The sequence below is a fragment of the Phocoena phocoena genome, chromosome 20 (assembly GCF_963924675.1).
Source record: "Phocoena phocoena chromosome 20, mPhoPho1.1, whole genome shotgun sequence".
NCBI lineage: Eukaryota > Metazoa > Chordata > Mammalia > Artiodactyla > Phocoenidae > Phocoena > Phocoena phocoena.
Window position 1 is genome coordinate 28569043 of NC_089238.1, and position 17503 is coordinate 28586545.

General features: G+C 37.4%; 1 protein-coding gene across 6 annotated transcripts in view; it reads left to right on the forward strand.

Moving 5' to 3' along the window:
* The window catches only part of CHD9 (chromodomain helicase DNA binding protein 9), a 241937-nt gene that overhangs the window by 194095 nt on the left and 30339 nt on the right, over positions 1 to 17503 (forward strand). For all 6 annotated transcript variants that reach the window (XM_065898462.1, XM_065898459.1, XM_065898461.1 and 3 more), the window contains 5 exons: positions 1931 to 2090; positions 2530 to 2619; positions 13823 to 13926; positions 14430 to 14547; positions 15190 to 15247. In XM_065898462.1, the coding sequence (XP_065754534.1) occupies positions 1931 to 2090; positions 2530 to 2619; positions 13823 to 13926; positions 14430 to 14547; positions 15190 to 15247 (530 nt within the window). The remainder of the gene's footprint in view (positions 1 to 1930; positions 2091 to 2529; positions 2620 to 13822; positions 13927 to 14429; positions 14548 to 15189; positions 15248 to 17503) is intronic.

Here is a 17503-nt window from a genome sequence, read left to right on the forward strand (position 1 = left end):
AAATAACCAAGGGTATCAGGCATCTGAGGAACGTCTCCAACATGAGAGAGAGACTAAAAACAAACCACTAAAATGAACTTGTAGGAAACAAAGACTGTGAAAGGAGGAGACAACTTTTAAAAAAATATCATTAATATCTGCAAAGATACTTCAGATATACTGTGATTTTGAAAAAAGACAAAAGTACTGTAGAAACATTCAAGACACAGACCTCTTAAAAATTACAAATTAACATGTAAAAATTAACATGCAGTTACATGAAAAAGAACATAGGATTAAATGATGAATCTGAGGAAATTATGGTAGGGAGAAATTTTTTTTTGGAGAAATTTAAAAATATAAAACATCTCCATATTTTATTAGGAAAATTTCAGTATGTGTATTTTTAGATATGCACTGTTTAGTTTCCAAACCAACAAGGGTCAGGAGGACTAGAATACAGAGCATTATTAACATAGACTAAAATGCAATTTAAGATGGAAGCATTAATTGAGATTAAAAAAGGATACTACATAATAAAAAAGACTAATCCATAAAAGAAGATATAACAAAATGAACTTGTATGAACTGAACAAAATAGTAGCAAAATGTAAAGGCAAAGCCCACCAAAATCCTAAGGAAAAATGGGACAAACCTACGTAGTGCTTGTATTTACCATTGTGATGAAACTCCTAGTTGGTAGAAAATGGCAGGGAAAAGATATGAGACAAGAATTGAAAGGAAGAAGCACAACTGTATTATTTGTAATCGTGAGAACTTGTAAGTGAAACAACTCCAGCACAGTTGAAGAATAATATGCAGGTGATATAGTCATAGAATAGATTTTTACACAGCAGTTAAAATGGACGAATTAGAGCCTCCATGAATCAGCAAGTATTTATAAATCTCAGAAAAAAATTAAATATAATAAATAAGTTACAGAATTGCATGTATAATGTAATGAAAGCTTAAATACTGAATATTTCTCCAACACACAAGTATAAACGTGTATGAAATGAAAATCAAATTCAGGGTAGTGACTATGTCTGGGAAGGAAAGAGTGAATTGGACTTTATCTATTATTTCCTTTAATAAAAAACTGACCAGGGCTTCCCTGGTGGCGCAATGGTTGAGAATCTGCCTGCCAATGCAGGGGACACGGGTTCGAGCCCTGGTCTGGGAAGATCCCACATGCCGCGGAGCAACTGGGCCCGTGAGGCACAACTACTGAGCCTGCACGTCTGGAGCCTGTGCTCCGCAACAAGAGAGGCCACGACAGTGAGAGGCCCGTACACCGCGATGAAGAGTGGCCCGCGTACCGTGAAGAAGAGTGGCCCCCACTTGCCACAACTAGAGAAAGCCCTCGCACAGAAACGAAGACCCACCACAGCCAAAAATAAATAAATTAATTAATTTTTTAAAAAAACTGACCAAATATGGAATATGTTAAGATTAAGAGTGGGAATACTTTTTTTATTTTTGACATATTTCACAACAAAAATGTCAAAGAAATCAAATGAATTTAGCTCTCTTAAACAGGAACCCCACAAAACCTAATCCATGTTATTAGTAACAATCAGTTTTGAAAATCAAGAGGCCACAACTTGTGTTTTTGTAACTAAGGAAGCAAAAAGTAAAGCAGAGGGAAAGGTTTGATCTTTCAGTTTTTACATTTGGAAAAAAAATGTTTTGCAACATAGAGGTAATCAGAATGATTAATTGGGGATATGAAATTGGGTGGTTGGCAGAAATTGTGTTAATATGTGTGTGGTATCGTGGACTTATCTTGTGATTGAGTTTATATTTTTACCATTAATATTTCAAAGATCTCTGTATAGCCTACACAGACCTCTGAAAGTCTCCAGAAATTTCTTCCATTGAAAACATGTTTCAAATTGACCGTCTTTATACAAATTATCCCTGATTTCATTTGTCCTTCTCATTTTAACAGGCCTGTCAGCCCCTGTACCCAGAGGTCGAAAAGGGAAGAAAGTAAAGACTCAAACAAGCTCATTTGATATACAAAAAGCAGAATGGCTTCGAAAATACAATCCTGAGCAGCTACTTCAAGATGAAGGCTACAAAAAACATATAAAACACCACTGTAATAAGTAGGTAGTAGGGTATTTTTAACACAACCCATTGCAAGTTTACTTCTGAATTTATTAACAATCTTAAAGCATGCTGATTTTGAGTACAGAGACAGTGTGGTCTAGGACCAATCCTAATCTTATTCTTACCAGGGTATCCTTCAGCAAATCATGGTACCTCTTGTGTCACTTTTCATCAGCAGAGAGAGAAAAAAAACTGGCCTCCAAGTGATCTCATTATATCTTACTTGGATATTAAATAATGATGATTGTAAAGATTTTGAAGAAACCTATTTTATATATATGATAGTAATGAGGTTTATTTAATCAGAAGTAATTATTATTATTTCATTATAAAAATTTTGTATACAAATTCTTTTCTAATTTTAACCCCATGGATGAATTTTCTTTAATGATTAATGTCTTTGTGTCTTGGTTTTTTTTCCTCCCTCATTTTTAGAGTTTTGCTTCGTGTAAGAATGCTGTATTATCTAAAGCAAGAAGTCATTGGAAATGAGTGTCAGAAAGTGTTTGATGGAGTTGATGCAAGGTAAATTAAATAGCATGTTTATTTTTCAGCAACATAATGAGGCAAAAGTTAAATGACCAGAAAATTGTATATTAAGTGAATGCTTATTCAGTGAAATTCACAGGAAGAAAAATCTACCAAACTTAGAGTGACCTTTGCCATTTTGTTGCCTTTCGTCTATTAATCTCATCGTTGGCTCTGTCGCTGAAAGTTATCATAAGAATAATAACATTAGCATTAGTAACAGCTTCCTGCTACCAAATCTAAAACTTAACCTTCCTCCCTCTTACTGCAGTGACTTTTACATCCTCATATGATCCATCTAGCACCTTAGTCTCTCAGTTCCTTGACCTTTATCTACAATCATCTTCTTTCCTCTCCACCACAGCCACACACGCACACAATCATATACTTAATCTTACTATCACCAGTAACAGCATTACCTCTTCAGTCTGCATTTCAGCTGTCACTTATGTCCTTCAGACTCACTTAACTTGGGTACTTCTCACTCTCATTCTCTAATTTCATCACGATGTCCCCCATCTTATCCATCTCCACCTTCATGCCCCTCTCTCCTCATTATAAACCTGCATTCTGTAGTCCAGCAGTGTACTCACTAACTGAGATTCTTTGCCTGATTTCCCCTCTGTTCTACATTCGTGGCACAACCCCAACTCATGTTAAACTGAAAAATCGTTTTACCCCTTGCCTATACCTAAGCAGTTGAACATGGCTGGAGAAAATCACACAAGTAAGCTGTTTAACCACCATGACTAGGAAGTTCACTTACCTACTCTTCAAGAGGACCATTCCACACCTCTCTCCGCAAGCCATCTTCCTGTCCCACCAGCATCACCCTCAAATAATGACCTTGCTATATATTTCACAGAGAAAACAGAAACAATCAGACAAGAGCTACCTTCAGTTCTACTTGTCATATGTGTCCCCCTATTTATTCCTTCCCTTGGGATGCAGTAGAAATCCTCCTCCTCCTAAGAGCAACCCTTATGCTTGGAACTTGTTTCTTACCTTTTAAGGACTTTACGCCTGTAATCACCTTCTGAATCATTCTCTTGGCATATATACATTTCTTAATATCATGTATCATACATACATCGTACTACTCCATTTCTCCACTCCCCTTCATGAAAATAAAGAGTTGTCTGTGTTGACAGTCTCTACTTCTTTACCTTGCATCTTCTCTTCAATCTATTCCAATTAGTCTTTCATCTCCACTCTCCCGCTGAAATGATTTTTAATCAGGCCACTAATAACCTACCATGAGATCAGTCTCTCAACTTATTCTACTTCTCCCTTCTTGAAGTGATGTCTTCAGTACACATCCTTGCTGCTACCACCTGGTTGTCCTTTTTTCCATATTGGTCTTTCCTTTGCATTTTCCTTTGCTAGCTCTTATTCCTCTAATAGATCTCTAGACGTTGGATTGACCAAGACGTGTGTCCTCAGCTTTTTTATCTGTACTTTCCCTTTCAGTAAACTCATGCAACCTCATCATATTAAATATGATCTTTACACAGATGACAGTCAGATTTACATATTCATGCCAGACTTTTCCCCTCAGCTCTAAGCTCTGAGTTACCTGCTTCTAAACATTTCCACTTGAAAAATCTAATTAACAGCTCAAACTTCCCGTGTATCTGCCAAATCTGTCTCCTATTCTTTCCTCCCCACCTTCACACATACAAGCCTTCTCCATCCTATTAAATGTACCACCCAGTTGCTCTGGTATCATTCTTGATTCTTCTCTTCTCCTCAAACCCTACAGGAAGACTTGTTAGCTTGACAAAGTATATGCCAAACCTGAGCACTTTTCACTCTCCTCTGCTAACTCCCTGGTCCAAGCCACCATTATCTTGTGTTTAGACTTTTTCAGTGGCCTCCTAAGTGAGTCTCTTTGCCTCTTCTTTTTCCAAGAGTTGTTGGGTATTTTTTTGGCTGCACTACGCAGCATACAAGATCTTAGTTCCCGGACAAGGGATCAAACCCAGGCCCCCTGCAGTGGAAGAACAGAGTCCTAACCACTACTGGACCACCAGGGATTTCCCATCTTTGCCTCTTATTTTGCCTGTCTACAGTTGGAACTTCACACAGCAGCCAGAGTGATCTTTCTAAAGCAAAAATCAGGCCAAAGCACTTCTTAAAACCTTCCAGTTGCTTTTCATTTCTCTTAGAATAAAGCCCAATCCTACAGTGCCCTACATAACTCTGGGACCTCTTCCTCCATTCTGTCCCTCATCCACAATGTTCCTCCAACATGTCAGGCTCATTCTGTGCTGTTCCCCCTACTACAAATATTCTTTCCCTTAATCTTCCACAGAACTGCCCCTTCATATCATGCAGGTCTCAGCTTAAGTTTCACCTCTTCAGATAGGCCTTCCCTGCCCACGCTAGCTAAAGCAGCCCACCAGTCACCCACTATTATTTAACCTTATTTTATCTCATTCATGTTGCCTACTAGTATTAAAACTTATATTTATTTTTTAAATTGTATTTCCCCTATCATTACAATTTAAGCTGGTTGAAGGTGAAGTATGCTATCTGTCTTATTGATCATTGTGTTCCCAGCCCCTAGAATCTGGGAAATAGTAACACCCAGTAAATACTTGTTGACTAATTGACTCCTCTTTTTCCTTGGTCTGACTGCATTCAATCCCCTTGTGATTTCCCAGGAACTGTACTGTGATCTATGAATTATCCTCTTTCATTATTCTTTCCCTCTCTGGCTTCTCATTTGGATTTTAAGATATTTACGTCTCTCTCAACACACACACACATGCACATGCACACACATGCACACACACACACACACACACACCACTTTTGCACCCAGTTCTTCTCAGACTACCATATTATTACTCTCCTTGGTTTCACAGCCAAACTTTTTTTAAAGAAGTATCTGTATTTGCTGTCCTCTTTTTCTTTTCTCGCATTCACTGTACATTCCACTACAATTCAGCTTCTACCCCCTCACTCCACCACCTACTTTAAGAAGTTCTTCACCCACATTCTCACTGCTAAATTTGATGGATATATCATAGTGTTTATCTTATTTACCTTTATTGATCACTTCCATATTATTAGAATGTGTCTGTGATACCATTCTCCTGTAGATTTTCTTTTTAGCTTTCTGCTTGCCACTTTTCATTTTCAGTCTTCTCTTCCACCTGTCTCTTAAATGTGTTCACATAGGCCCTCTCGTCACTTACTCTTGGGTGTTCACATCTTTTCTGCAGCATCAATTTATATTTCCATACTGATGACTTCCGAACCTAATTCTAGCCCACATCTCTCTTCTGAACTTTAGATCTGCATTTGTCAAATATGCCATGGTTACTAATGCCTCCAGGCCTTTGCATTCTTGCAGGAACATTCTCTTCCCCATTTTCTTTCATTTTCCCTCTCTTACTGCTCAGCCAACATCAACTCAGCCTCCCTGTCCTCTCATGTCTGGGTAAAGCACATACCCAGAGTGCCCTGTCACAGCACTCATCACAGGCATTGAAGAGGTTTTGCAGATACCTCTTCAAAAGGGCAAGGATATGTCTTACTATTACCATTGTTGGCACATTGTGAATACTGTGAATATTTAAATCAAAATGAATATTTAAATCAAAATAGATTAAAAAATCTATTTTGAATGGATGATCTAGCCTGGGGAAGTTAGAGGCTTTATGCAAGAGATAGCACATGAACTGAATCTCTAAAAGCAGAAATCAACAATAGGAGTACATGCACCTTATTGTATTCTTTTCCCTAGCAGTTAAGGAACACTTAACATGCATATGGCACATTTAAACCATGAGGTAGAGCTCTTTGGTGGGACTAACAGCAGACTCTGGGAGAGCTCACACCAATGAGTACTTCCCAGAACTTCTGCTGCCAGTGTCTTTGTCCCCATGATGAACCACAGCCAGCCCCCACCTCTGCAGGAGACCATCCAACACTAGCAGGAAGATGAATCGCTCCCCCAGCTTGTGCCTGTAATTATAGTTATAGCAATATTAGTTCACAGTTATCAAGTGCTTTCTGTGTGCCAAGTACTCATGTAAGAGCCATGTGGCTGACAGGGTCTTGGTGCTCCAGCCGGGTGTCAGGGTCTTGGTGCTCCAGCTGGGTGTCAGGCCTAAGACTTGTAGCTGGGAGAGCCGAGTTCACGACATTGGTCCACCAGACACCTCCTGGCCCCACATAATATCAAACGGCGAAAGCTCTCCCAGAGATTTGCATCTCAACGCTAGCACCCAGCTCCACTCAACGACCAGCAAGGTAAAGTGCTGCACAGCCCATGCCAAACAACTAGCAAGACAGGAAAACAACTCCAGCCATTAGCAGAGAGGCTGCCTAAAATCATAATAAGTTCACAGACACCCCAAAACACACCACCAGGCACGGTCCTGCCCACCAGAAAGACAAGATCCACCCTCAGCCACCAGAACACAAGCACCAGTCCCCTCCACCGGGAAACCTACACAACCCACTGAACCAACCTTACCCACTGGGGGCAGACACCAAAAACAACGGGAACTACAAACCTGCAGCCTGTGAAAAGGAGACCCCAAATGCAGTAAGTTAAGCAACATGAGAAGACAGAGAAATAAACAGCAGATGATGGAGCAAAGTAAAAACCCACCAGACCAAATAAATGAGGAGGAAATAGGCAGTCTACCTGGAAAAGAATTCAGAGTAATGATGGTAAAGATGATCCAAAGTCTTACAAATAGAATGGAGAAAATACAAGAAACGTTTAACAAGGACCTAGAGGAACTAAGGAGCAAACAAACAATGATGAACGACACAATAAATGAAATTTAAAATTCTCTAGAAGGAATCAGTAGCAGAAAAAAAGAGGCAAAAGAATGGATAAGTGACCTGGAAGATAAAATACTGGAAATAACTACCACAGAGCAGAATAAAGAATGAAAAGAATTGAGGACAGTCTCAGAGACCTCTGGGACCACATTAAATGTTCCAACATTCAAACTATAGGGGTCCCAGAAGAAGAAGAGAAAAAGAAAGGGACTGAGAAAATATTTGAAGAGATTATACTTGAAAGCTTCCCTAATATGGGAAAGGATATAGTCAAACAGGTCCAGGAAGCACAGAGTCCCATACAGGATAAATCCAAGGAGAAACCCACCAAGACACATATTAATCAAACTATCAAAAATTAAATACAAAGAAAACATTAAAAACAGCAAGTGAAAAGCAACAATAACATACAAGGGAATCCCCATAAGGTTAACAGCTGATTTCTCAGCAGAAACTCTGTGAGCAAGAAGGGTGTGTCAGGACATATTTAAAGTGATGAAAGGGAAAAACCTACAACCAAAATTACTCTACCCAACAAGGATCTCATTCAGATTTGACAGAAATTAAAACCTTTACAGACAAGCAAAAGGTAAGAGAATTCAGCACCACGAAACGAGCTTTACAACAAATGCTAAAGGAACTTCTCTAGTTAGGAAACACAAGAGAAGGAAAAGACCTACAATAACGAACCCAAACAATTAAGAAAATGGTAATAGGATCATATATATCGATAATTTCCTTAAATGTAAATGGATTAAATGTTCCAACCAAAAGACATAGACTGGCTGAATGAATACAAACACAAGACCTGTATGTATGCTATCTACAGGAGACCCACTTCAGACCTAGGGACACATACAGACAAAGTGAGGGGATGGAAAAAGGTATTCCATGCAAATGCAAATCAGAAGAAAGCTGGAGTAGCAATTCTCATATCAGACAAAGTAGACTTTAAAATAAAGACTATTACAAGAGACAAACAAGGACACTACATAATGATCAAGGGATCAATCCAAGAAGATATAACAGTTGTAAATATTTATACACCCAACATAGAAGCACCTCAATACACAAGGCAAATGCTAACCGCCATAAAAGGGGAAATCGACAGTAACACAATAATAGTAGGGGACTTTAACAGCCCACTTTCACCAATGGACAGGTCATCCAAAATGAAAATAAATAAGGAAACACAAGCTTTAAATGACACATCAGACAAGATGGACTTAATTGATATTTATAGGACCTTCCATGCAAAAACAACAGAATACACTTTCTTCTCAAGTGCTCATGGAACTTTCTCTAGGATAGACCATATCTTGGGTCACAAATCAAGCCTTGGTAAATTTAAGAAAATTGATATCATATCAAGTGTCTTTTCCAACCACAACTGTAAGACTTGATTACAAAAAAAAATCTGTAAAAAATACAAACACATGGAGGCTAAACTATATGCTACTAAATAACCAGGAGATCATTGAAGAAATCAAAGAGGAAATCAAAAACTATCCAGAAACAAATGACAATGAAAACATGATGACCCAAAACCTATGGTATGCAGCAAAAGCAGTTCTCAGAGGGAAATATATAGCAATACAGTCCTATGTCAAGAAACAAGAAACATCTCAAATAAACAACCAAACCTTACACCTAAAGCAATTAGAGAAAGAAGAACCAAAAAACCCAAAGAACCCAAAGTTTGCAGAAGGAAAGAAATAAAGATCAGATCAGAAATAAATGGAAAAAAAGTGATGGAAACAATAGCAAAGATTAATAAAAGTAAAAGCTGTTTCTTTGTGAAGATAAACAAAATTGATAAACTATTAGACAGATTCATCAAGAAAAAAAGGGAGAAGACTCAAATCAATAGAATTAGAAGTGAAAACGGAGACGTAACAACTGACACTGCAGAAATATAAAGGATCATGAGAGATTGCTACAAGCAACTATATGCCAATAAAATGGACAACCTGGAAGAAATGGACAAATTCTTAGAAAAGCACAACCTTCTGAGACTGAACCAGGAAGAAATAGAAAATATAAACAGACCGGTCACAAACACTGAAAATGGAACTGTGATTAAAAATCTTCCAGCGAACAAAAGCCCAGGACCAGACGGCTTCACAGGCGAATTCTATCAAACATTTAGAGAAGAGCTAACACCTATCCTTCTTAAACGCTTCAAAAATATATTAGAGGGAGGACCACTCCCAAACTCATTCTACGAGGCCATCACCCTGATACCACAGGGTGGTATCACAAAGAAAGAAAGATGTCACAAACAAAGTAAACTACAGGCCAATATCACTGATGAACATAGATGCCAAAATTTCAAAACAATACTAGCAGACAGAATCCAGCAGCACATTAATAGGATCATACACCCTGATCAAGTGGGGTTTATCTGAGGAATGCAAGGATTCTTCAGTATACGCAAATCAATCAATGTGATAAACCATGTTAACATATTGAAGGAGAAAAACCATATGATCATGTCAATAGATGCAGAAAAAGCTTTCAACAAAACTCAATACCCATTTATGATAAAAAACCTCCAGAAAGTAAGCATAGAGGGAACTTAACCTCAACATAATAAAGGCCATATGTGACAAACCCACAACAAACATCATTCTGAATGGGGAGAAACTGAAACCATTTCCACCAAGATCAGGAACAAGACAAGGTTGCCCACTCTCACCACTATTATTTAACATAGTTTTGGAAGTTTTAGCCACAGCAATCAGAGAAGAAAAAGAAATAAGAGGAATCCAAATTGGAAAAGAAGTAAAACTGTCACTTTGCAGATGATATGAAACTATACATAGAGAATCCTAAAGATGCTACCAGAAAACTACTAGAGCTAATCAATGAGTTTGGTAAAGTAGTAGGATACAAAATTAATTCACAGAAATCTCTTGCATTCCTACACACTAATGATGAAAACTCTGAAAGAGAAATTAAGGAAACACTCCCATTTACCATTGCAACAAAAAGAAAATACCTAGGAATAAACCTACCTAAGGAGACAAAAGACCTGTATGCGGACAACTATAAGACACTGATGAAAGAAATTAAAGATGATACATACAGATGAAGAGATATACCAAGTTCTTGGATTGGAAGAATCAACATTATGAAAATTACTATACAAAGCAATCTACAGATTCAGTGCAATCCCTATCAAACTACCACTGGCATTTTTCACAGAACTAGAACAAAAAATTTCACAATTTGTATGGAAACACAAAAGACCCCGAATAGCCAAAGCAATCTTGAGAAAGAAAAGTCAGGCTCCTTGACTTCAGACTATACTACAAAACTACAGTAATCAAAACAGTATGGCGCTGGCACAGAAACAGAAATACAGATCAATGGAACAGGATAGAAAGCCCAGAGGTAAACTCACACACATATGGTCACCTTATCTTTGATAAAGGAGGCAAGAGTATACAATGAAGAGACGATAGCCTCTTCAATAAATGGTAGTGGGAAAACTGGACAGCTACATGTAAAAGAATGAAATTAGAACACTCCCTAACACCATACACAAAAATTAGCTCAAAATGGATTAAAGACGTAAATGTAAGGCCAGACTCTATCAATCTCTTAGAGGAAAACATAGGCAGAGCACTCTATGACGTAAATCACAGGAAGATCCTTTTTGACCCACGTCCTAGAGAAAGGGAAATAAAAGCAAAAATAAACAAATGGGACCTAGTGAAACTTAAAAGCTTTTGCACAGGAAAGGAAACCATAAACAAGACGAAAAGCCAACCCTCAGAATGGGAGAAAATATTTGCAAACAAAGCAACTGACAAAGGATTAATCTCAAAAATACACAAGCATTTCATGCATCTCACTATCAGAAAAGCAAACAATCCAATCCAAAAATGAGCAGAAGACCTAAGTAGACATTTCTCTAAAGAAGATACACAGATTGCCAACAAACAGATGAAAGGATGCTCAACATCATTAATCATTAGAGAAATGCAAATCAAAACTACAATGAGGTATCACCTCCCACCAGTCTGAATGGCCATCATCAAAAAATCTACAAACAATAAATGCTGGAGAAGGTGTGGAGAAGAGGGAACCCTCTTGCACTGTTGGTGGGAATGTAAATTGATACAGCCACTATGGAGAACAGTATGGAGGTTCTTCAAAAAACTACAATAGAACTACCATACGACCCAGCAATCCCACTCCTGGGCATATACCCAGAGAAAACTGTAATTCAAAAAGAGTCATGTACCACAATGTTCATTACAGCTCTGTTTACAATAGCCAGGACATGGAAGCACCCTAAGTGTCCATCGACAGGTGAATTGAGAAAGATGTGGCACGTATATGCAATGGAATATTACTCAGCCATAAAAAGAAACGAAATTGAGTTATTTGTAGTGAGATGGATGGGCCCAGAGTCTGTCATACGGAGTTGAGTAAGTTGAAAGAGAAAATCAAATACTGTATGCTAACACATATATATGGAATCTAAAAAAAAAAAAAAAAACAGTGGTTCTGAAGAACCTAGGGGCAGGACAGGAATAAAGACACAGATGTAGAGAATGGACTTGAGGACACAGGGAGGGGGAAGGGTAAGCTGGGAGGAAGTGAGAGAGTGGCATAGACATATATACACTACCAAATGTAAAATAGGTAGCTAGTGGGAAGCAGCCACATAGCACAGGGAGATCAGCTCGGTGCTTTGTGTCTAACTAGAGTGGTGGGATAATGGAGGGTGGGAGGGAGACGCAAGACGGAGGGATATGTCTATATGTATAGCTGATTCACTTTGTTATACAGGAGAAACTAACACAGCATTGTAAAGCAATGATACTCCAATAAAGATGTTAAAATAAATATATATTTTTTAAACCCATGAGGTATATATTTAGTGCCTTTTACTCTCTAAAAAGAGGAAAAACCTTCCACCTCAGATGACAGTCACAATATTTTGAGCTTTAGAGTGCTACCTGATGATTGGTAAGAGGAAGTACAGTATCTGACCCACTTTATTTTTCCCCCTTTGGCATCCTGTCTCCGGTGTTCTTTCCTCTTTCTTTTGTCATTCTGTGCTTCTGCTTTGTTTAATCCTGACCAGGAATGCAATAAAAAATAAATATCTTCTTTAACTGTATTTTTCCTCATCTATTTTTCAACTTTTGCCATATCACCGGAAAATCTCTCTTCCTCTTTCTCTGTTTCTGCACTAAGCTAAAAAATATTGTGATTGTGACATTTCTGTTTTTAAGCAAAATAAAATATAATGAGGTGTGCGTTTAGAGTATTGAAAATTTTCTTTTTGTCTCCTGGCAAAACACTTAGGAAAAATAAAAAGTAATTTTTTAATCCATTTTTTATGACTTATTTACTTATAAAAACTTAAAACTATTTTTAATTGTCAATATCTTTTATTTCAACTATATTAGTGGTTAACTGTTGGGTTCTTGTGGACTAGCCCAGGAACATATTGACCATTTATCAGTTTATATCTGTATGAAAATTTATTTTGCATTCACAAAGACAACCAACTTACAGATGAACTTTTGCCACACAACTTAGTTATAAGTAAGAAACGCTCCATTTCTTCACACCTATAGGCCTTTCTTAATTAATTTATAAAATTTATGGTGCCACGATGAAGAATGAAATTCTACTCAATATAATTTGTGTTGTTTTTTATTATATCTCTGATTCTTTGGAAATTGATAATACATTAATGTCATAGGGAAAATCTCAAGTAGAATATTTGATTCTCTGAGGTAATTTACCCTATCCAGTCTCTTTGACTGTTGAATACAATATAAGAATGACATGTATTTATATCAAAATTAATGATACTTATTTGCTAATCCTTGTCAAACATTATTAACTCTTTGCTAGGCTTCCTTTACTGGTAAGCAGTGCTTAATTTTTCAGTGTGACTTTCCTAGCAATAGCGGTCTAAAAGAGACATAACTTGTTTTACAGCCTAGAGCCATTCATTTGCTTTTCTAGGGCCTCAGTCTCCTCATATACAAAGTGAAATTTTTGACCCAGATGATTTTTGCCAAGATGTTTGCTGACATAAGACTACTTTCTGATAGAACCTTTTGTCTATATCTGAAGGAAATTAGTGGAAAGAATATGATTCCTTAAGAATAAAGTAAACCTGTTGAAACTTATTTCTTCTGTTGCGCTTAAGAATATTAATTCATTTTATGGAACCTTTGTTGTTATTGTGCAGTTTTATAATTTTAATATGTGGTAATTGTGGAAAATTATTTTAATGAAATAAAATTGTATCCTCTTTTTCTTAAAAACCACAATGTTTTTTAGAAGCTGTGTAAAATTTTGCCCCCTCTTAGACTTGTTTATAGTAACTTATAAAGTCGTATCATGATTTTTTTTTAAGTGACATTGATGTTTGGGTCCCAGAACCAGACCACTCAGAAGTTCCTGCTGAATGGTGGGATTTTGATGCTGATAAGTCACTCCTTATTGGAGTTTTTAAACATGGTAAGTGAGAAGTAAGATAGGTAGAGTCTTCATCTACGTATAGTGTAATTCAGCTACTTCTCAATTTATTGATTTCCACTTACAGCTTTATTTCAGTAACACCCATATTATTAATATACATCATATAAAGCATACATTCCCAAGCTATGTTTGTCCGTCACTACATTTCCTCATGAATGGGTGGCATATGGGAACTGCTTCTCTTGGACGTAAGTCTCACATAACGTCCCCTCTCAGGAAGAGTTTTTATGTGAGATATGTGTGGTCAATTTTTCCTCTTTTCCTTTTAACTGATATATTTAATCTAGATTTTTAAATATACATATTGCCAGACCATGTAATGTTTGTGATAATTTCTAGAAAACATATTTAATCAATGTCATTTTAATACATGGTCCTTTCAGTCCAGAAATATCACTCATCATAAATATGAGGAATGCTTACATTTATATTTTTTTCTTCTTTTTATCCTTTTTAACCTTCATAATTGGTCATCCCTCTAGGTTATGAAAAATATAACACTATCCGAGCAGACCCGGCATTATGCTTCTTGGAAAGAGTGGGAAAACCTGATGAGAAAGCAGTTGCTGCAGAACAGAGGGCGAACGATTATATGGATGGGTACGTGGCTTTCAGAGTCATGAATTCTCCATATAGCTCTATCAACATCAGCATATTCTATGTCGGTGATGTTTCTCTTTAAATAATGTAGCAGTACGAGAATTGGAGTTTACAATTCAAAAGAGGTAATGATACTCTAATAAGTTAGCACTTGTCTAACAGAGTGCAATGAAGGAAGAGACCAGACCTTCCCCACACCCATTCTTTTGATGAGTCCTTCATTTTTCCGTTCTTAATGGTCATGGCAATTAAGACTAAAATTTTAGGGACCTAGGAGGGAAGAAGAAAGCTAAGCATATTACAACTGAAGAGAAATATGATGTTGTTCATTATACCTATTATGAGGCCTTTATAATCTTTCTTTTCTTACCAAAAGAGAAAAGTAAGAGACTATGTTAAGGTTAATACCACATTTATAAGTGAACTTGGGAGTAAGAGTAAATTAGAACTAGCTTTCTTCTGACTTGCCATGTAAATAGCCTTCACGCTATTAGGCTTGGGCTCCTCTGGCTGAAGAAGAGACTTCAGTCGGACCATTAAAACATACGAAGAAGTCCTTCCAACAATACCCCATTTGTTTGTCCTACCACGAGAAATTTGAAGTTCAGTACGATAATTATAGCATTTGTTGGTATTTAACAGGGATGTGGAAGATCCAGAATACAAACCTGCCCCAGCTATCTTTAAAGATGATATAGAGGTATGCTTTGGATCATGATTTTAAATCCTCGAATCTAGTTATCCATGTTTTCTTTTGCTTGCTATTTCTTTTGTATGTTTTTCCTTCATACATTTTCATTATGCATCATTTCTTAGAACATTAGCTAAGTTAGTGACTAACTTAAGTTGCCAGACATCACAAATAACCATTCAGAATTTGCTTGATCTCCTCTTCTAGACAAGCTGGAGGCTGGTTTGGCCATATGGGTGAAATGGGGATTCCCAACATGCTACACTGCTAGGAACCAAAGAAACACAGTGTTCAGGGGCAAAATCTCAAAGCAGAATAAGAGCTAGATACTAAAAGCACACAGCAACAGATAAAGTGATCTGAAGTAGAGGGTGGAGCCCAGAGGAATTCTGAGCTGCTAAAGCATAGTTCTAGGTGTTCTGTTTATAGAAAGTCAAAAGGAAGAAAAAGAGTTGGTTGAAAGTACAGAATATAATCTGTTGGGTTGGGAAAATGATGTTAAAAGAGGAGAATAATTTCTATAATATTTGTGAGAATATAGTAAAGACTAGACAGTGCTATGGCTGTCAGGTAGGGTTTGTTGGTCTTGGTTGCCAAGGGAATTGGATATTGAGGAAGAAAGATGAGGCTTAGGCCAGTGTGTAGCAGTGAGAATGAAATCCAGTAAAGTCAGAACCCTTAAAGGGTAGTACCTTCTGCCAAACAGCACAGGGAAACAAGTAAATTTATCTCAGCATGGTTTCTGGGTAGGGAGAAAATTGTTTCCCCTGAAAATTCATAGCCATAGGCCTGCCTTCGCTTGAGTTTATGGCTTGATTTCTTTTACTTAATCTGCATGGTCCAGGAACTCTCAAGGCAAAAATGTAATATAAAGAGAGATCCCAAGCTGGTAATACCCTTGAGGTACTTGGTTAAAAGAAAAAGAACAGTTAGAAGAAACGACTTCAATCTAGATTACACTTGAGTCTTGAAGATAAAGCCCTCCATAAAATGAGGTCAAAATCCAAAAATTTTTAATTTATGAGGAGCAATTTACCATGAGTGAATGGTAACACTACAACAAAGAACAAGATTAGATCTTTAAGAATTTCTGTTAATATATCTCCTGAAATAGAAAATAAATAAAATTTTAGATGATTAAAGACATTAAAGAAAGAACTAGGAAAAAAAGAGAGACAAGATAAGATTTTAAATGACGATGGACATATGAAAGAGAATTATATGTAACTTTAAAGGTGGAAAATACTGTCGTTGAAATTTAAAACTCAACAAATAAGTTAAACATCCTGCTGGAGAAACAGATTAGACACAGCTCACGAGAGAAGAAATTATTTAGAAAATAGAGGAAGTTATCCATAATGTAGCGTGATGAATCAGTTTGAGCCAATCAGGAGAGAAAAACCACATAGTAATTTGAACAGGGAAAGTTTAATGTAAAGAGCTATTGACTATAATAGGGGGGTTGAAATACTGAGTGGCAAGAACTTGAAAGAATATAGGAATAGCCACTATTCCTAAGGCTGAGATACAGCAGCCAAGGAAGGGTGCTGTCCCCACCAGGGCTGAGGTTCTGACCTTTTGGGGAGGGTATGACCACAGCTCACTAGATGGAAGAAAAGTTGTTGTGCTGCCACACCTGAGCTGAAAAACAGCTGAAAATCCACCCTCTAGGGTTGCCAAGCTTTTCTTGGGGAAGTGTCTCACCGGAGGCATTCCACTACAAAACCACCCAGGGGGAGGTTGCTCAGGAGAAGCTGCTGGGCAAGAGGTGCTAAAGAAACTGCATGAACTGCAAGAGCTGGGCACTGAGGAAGCTGCATGTGCTATAGGAGCTGAGCAGTGGAGGAGCTCACAGCAACCAGGAAGTAAAATGCCTTTCTTCTCCAGCTCCCACTACTGACAAAGCTTAATATCACATTGGCTGGCTAAGAAAAAATAAAGAGCCTAGATCCGTTGTTGTTTTTTTTTTCTTAGAGCTGGCAAAAGGTATGAGAGGCAGTAAATTTAGAGCTGAGAGGCAACAAACCAAAAACCAGTACAATGGAGTATATAAAAAATCTTTTTAGATACGAAGAGTATATATAGCATGATAATGTCCGGTGTATGTCTAATAGGCGTTCCAGAGGGACAGACTAGAGAGCATAAGGGAGAAGCCCTATTTTAAGAGTTACCAGCTGAGAATTCTTCAGACTTGATGAAATACATGAATCCTCAGATTCAAGAAGTAAAGTGAATCTTGCAGGGATAAATGAAACTAAATCCACT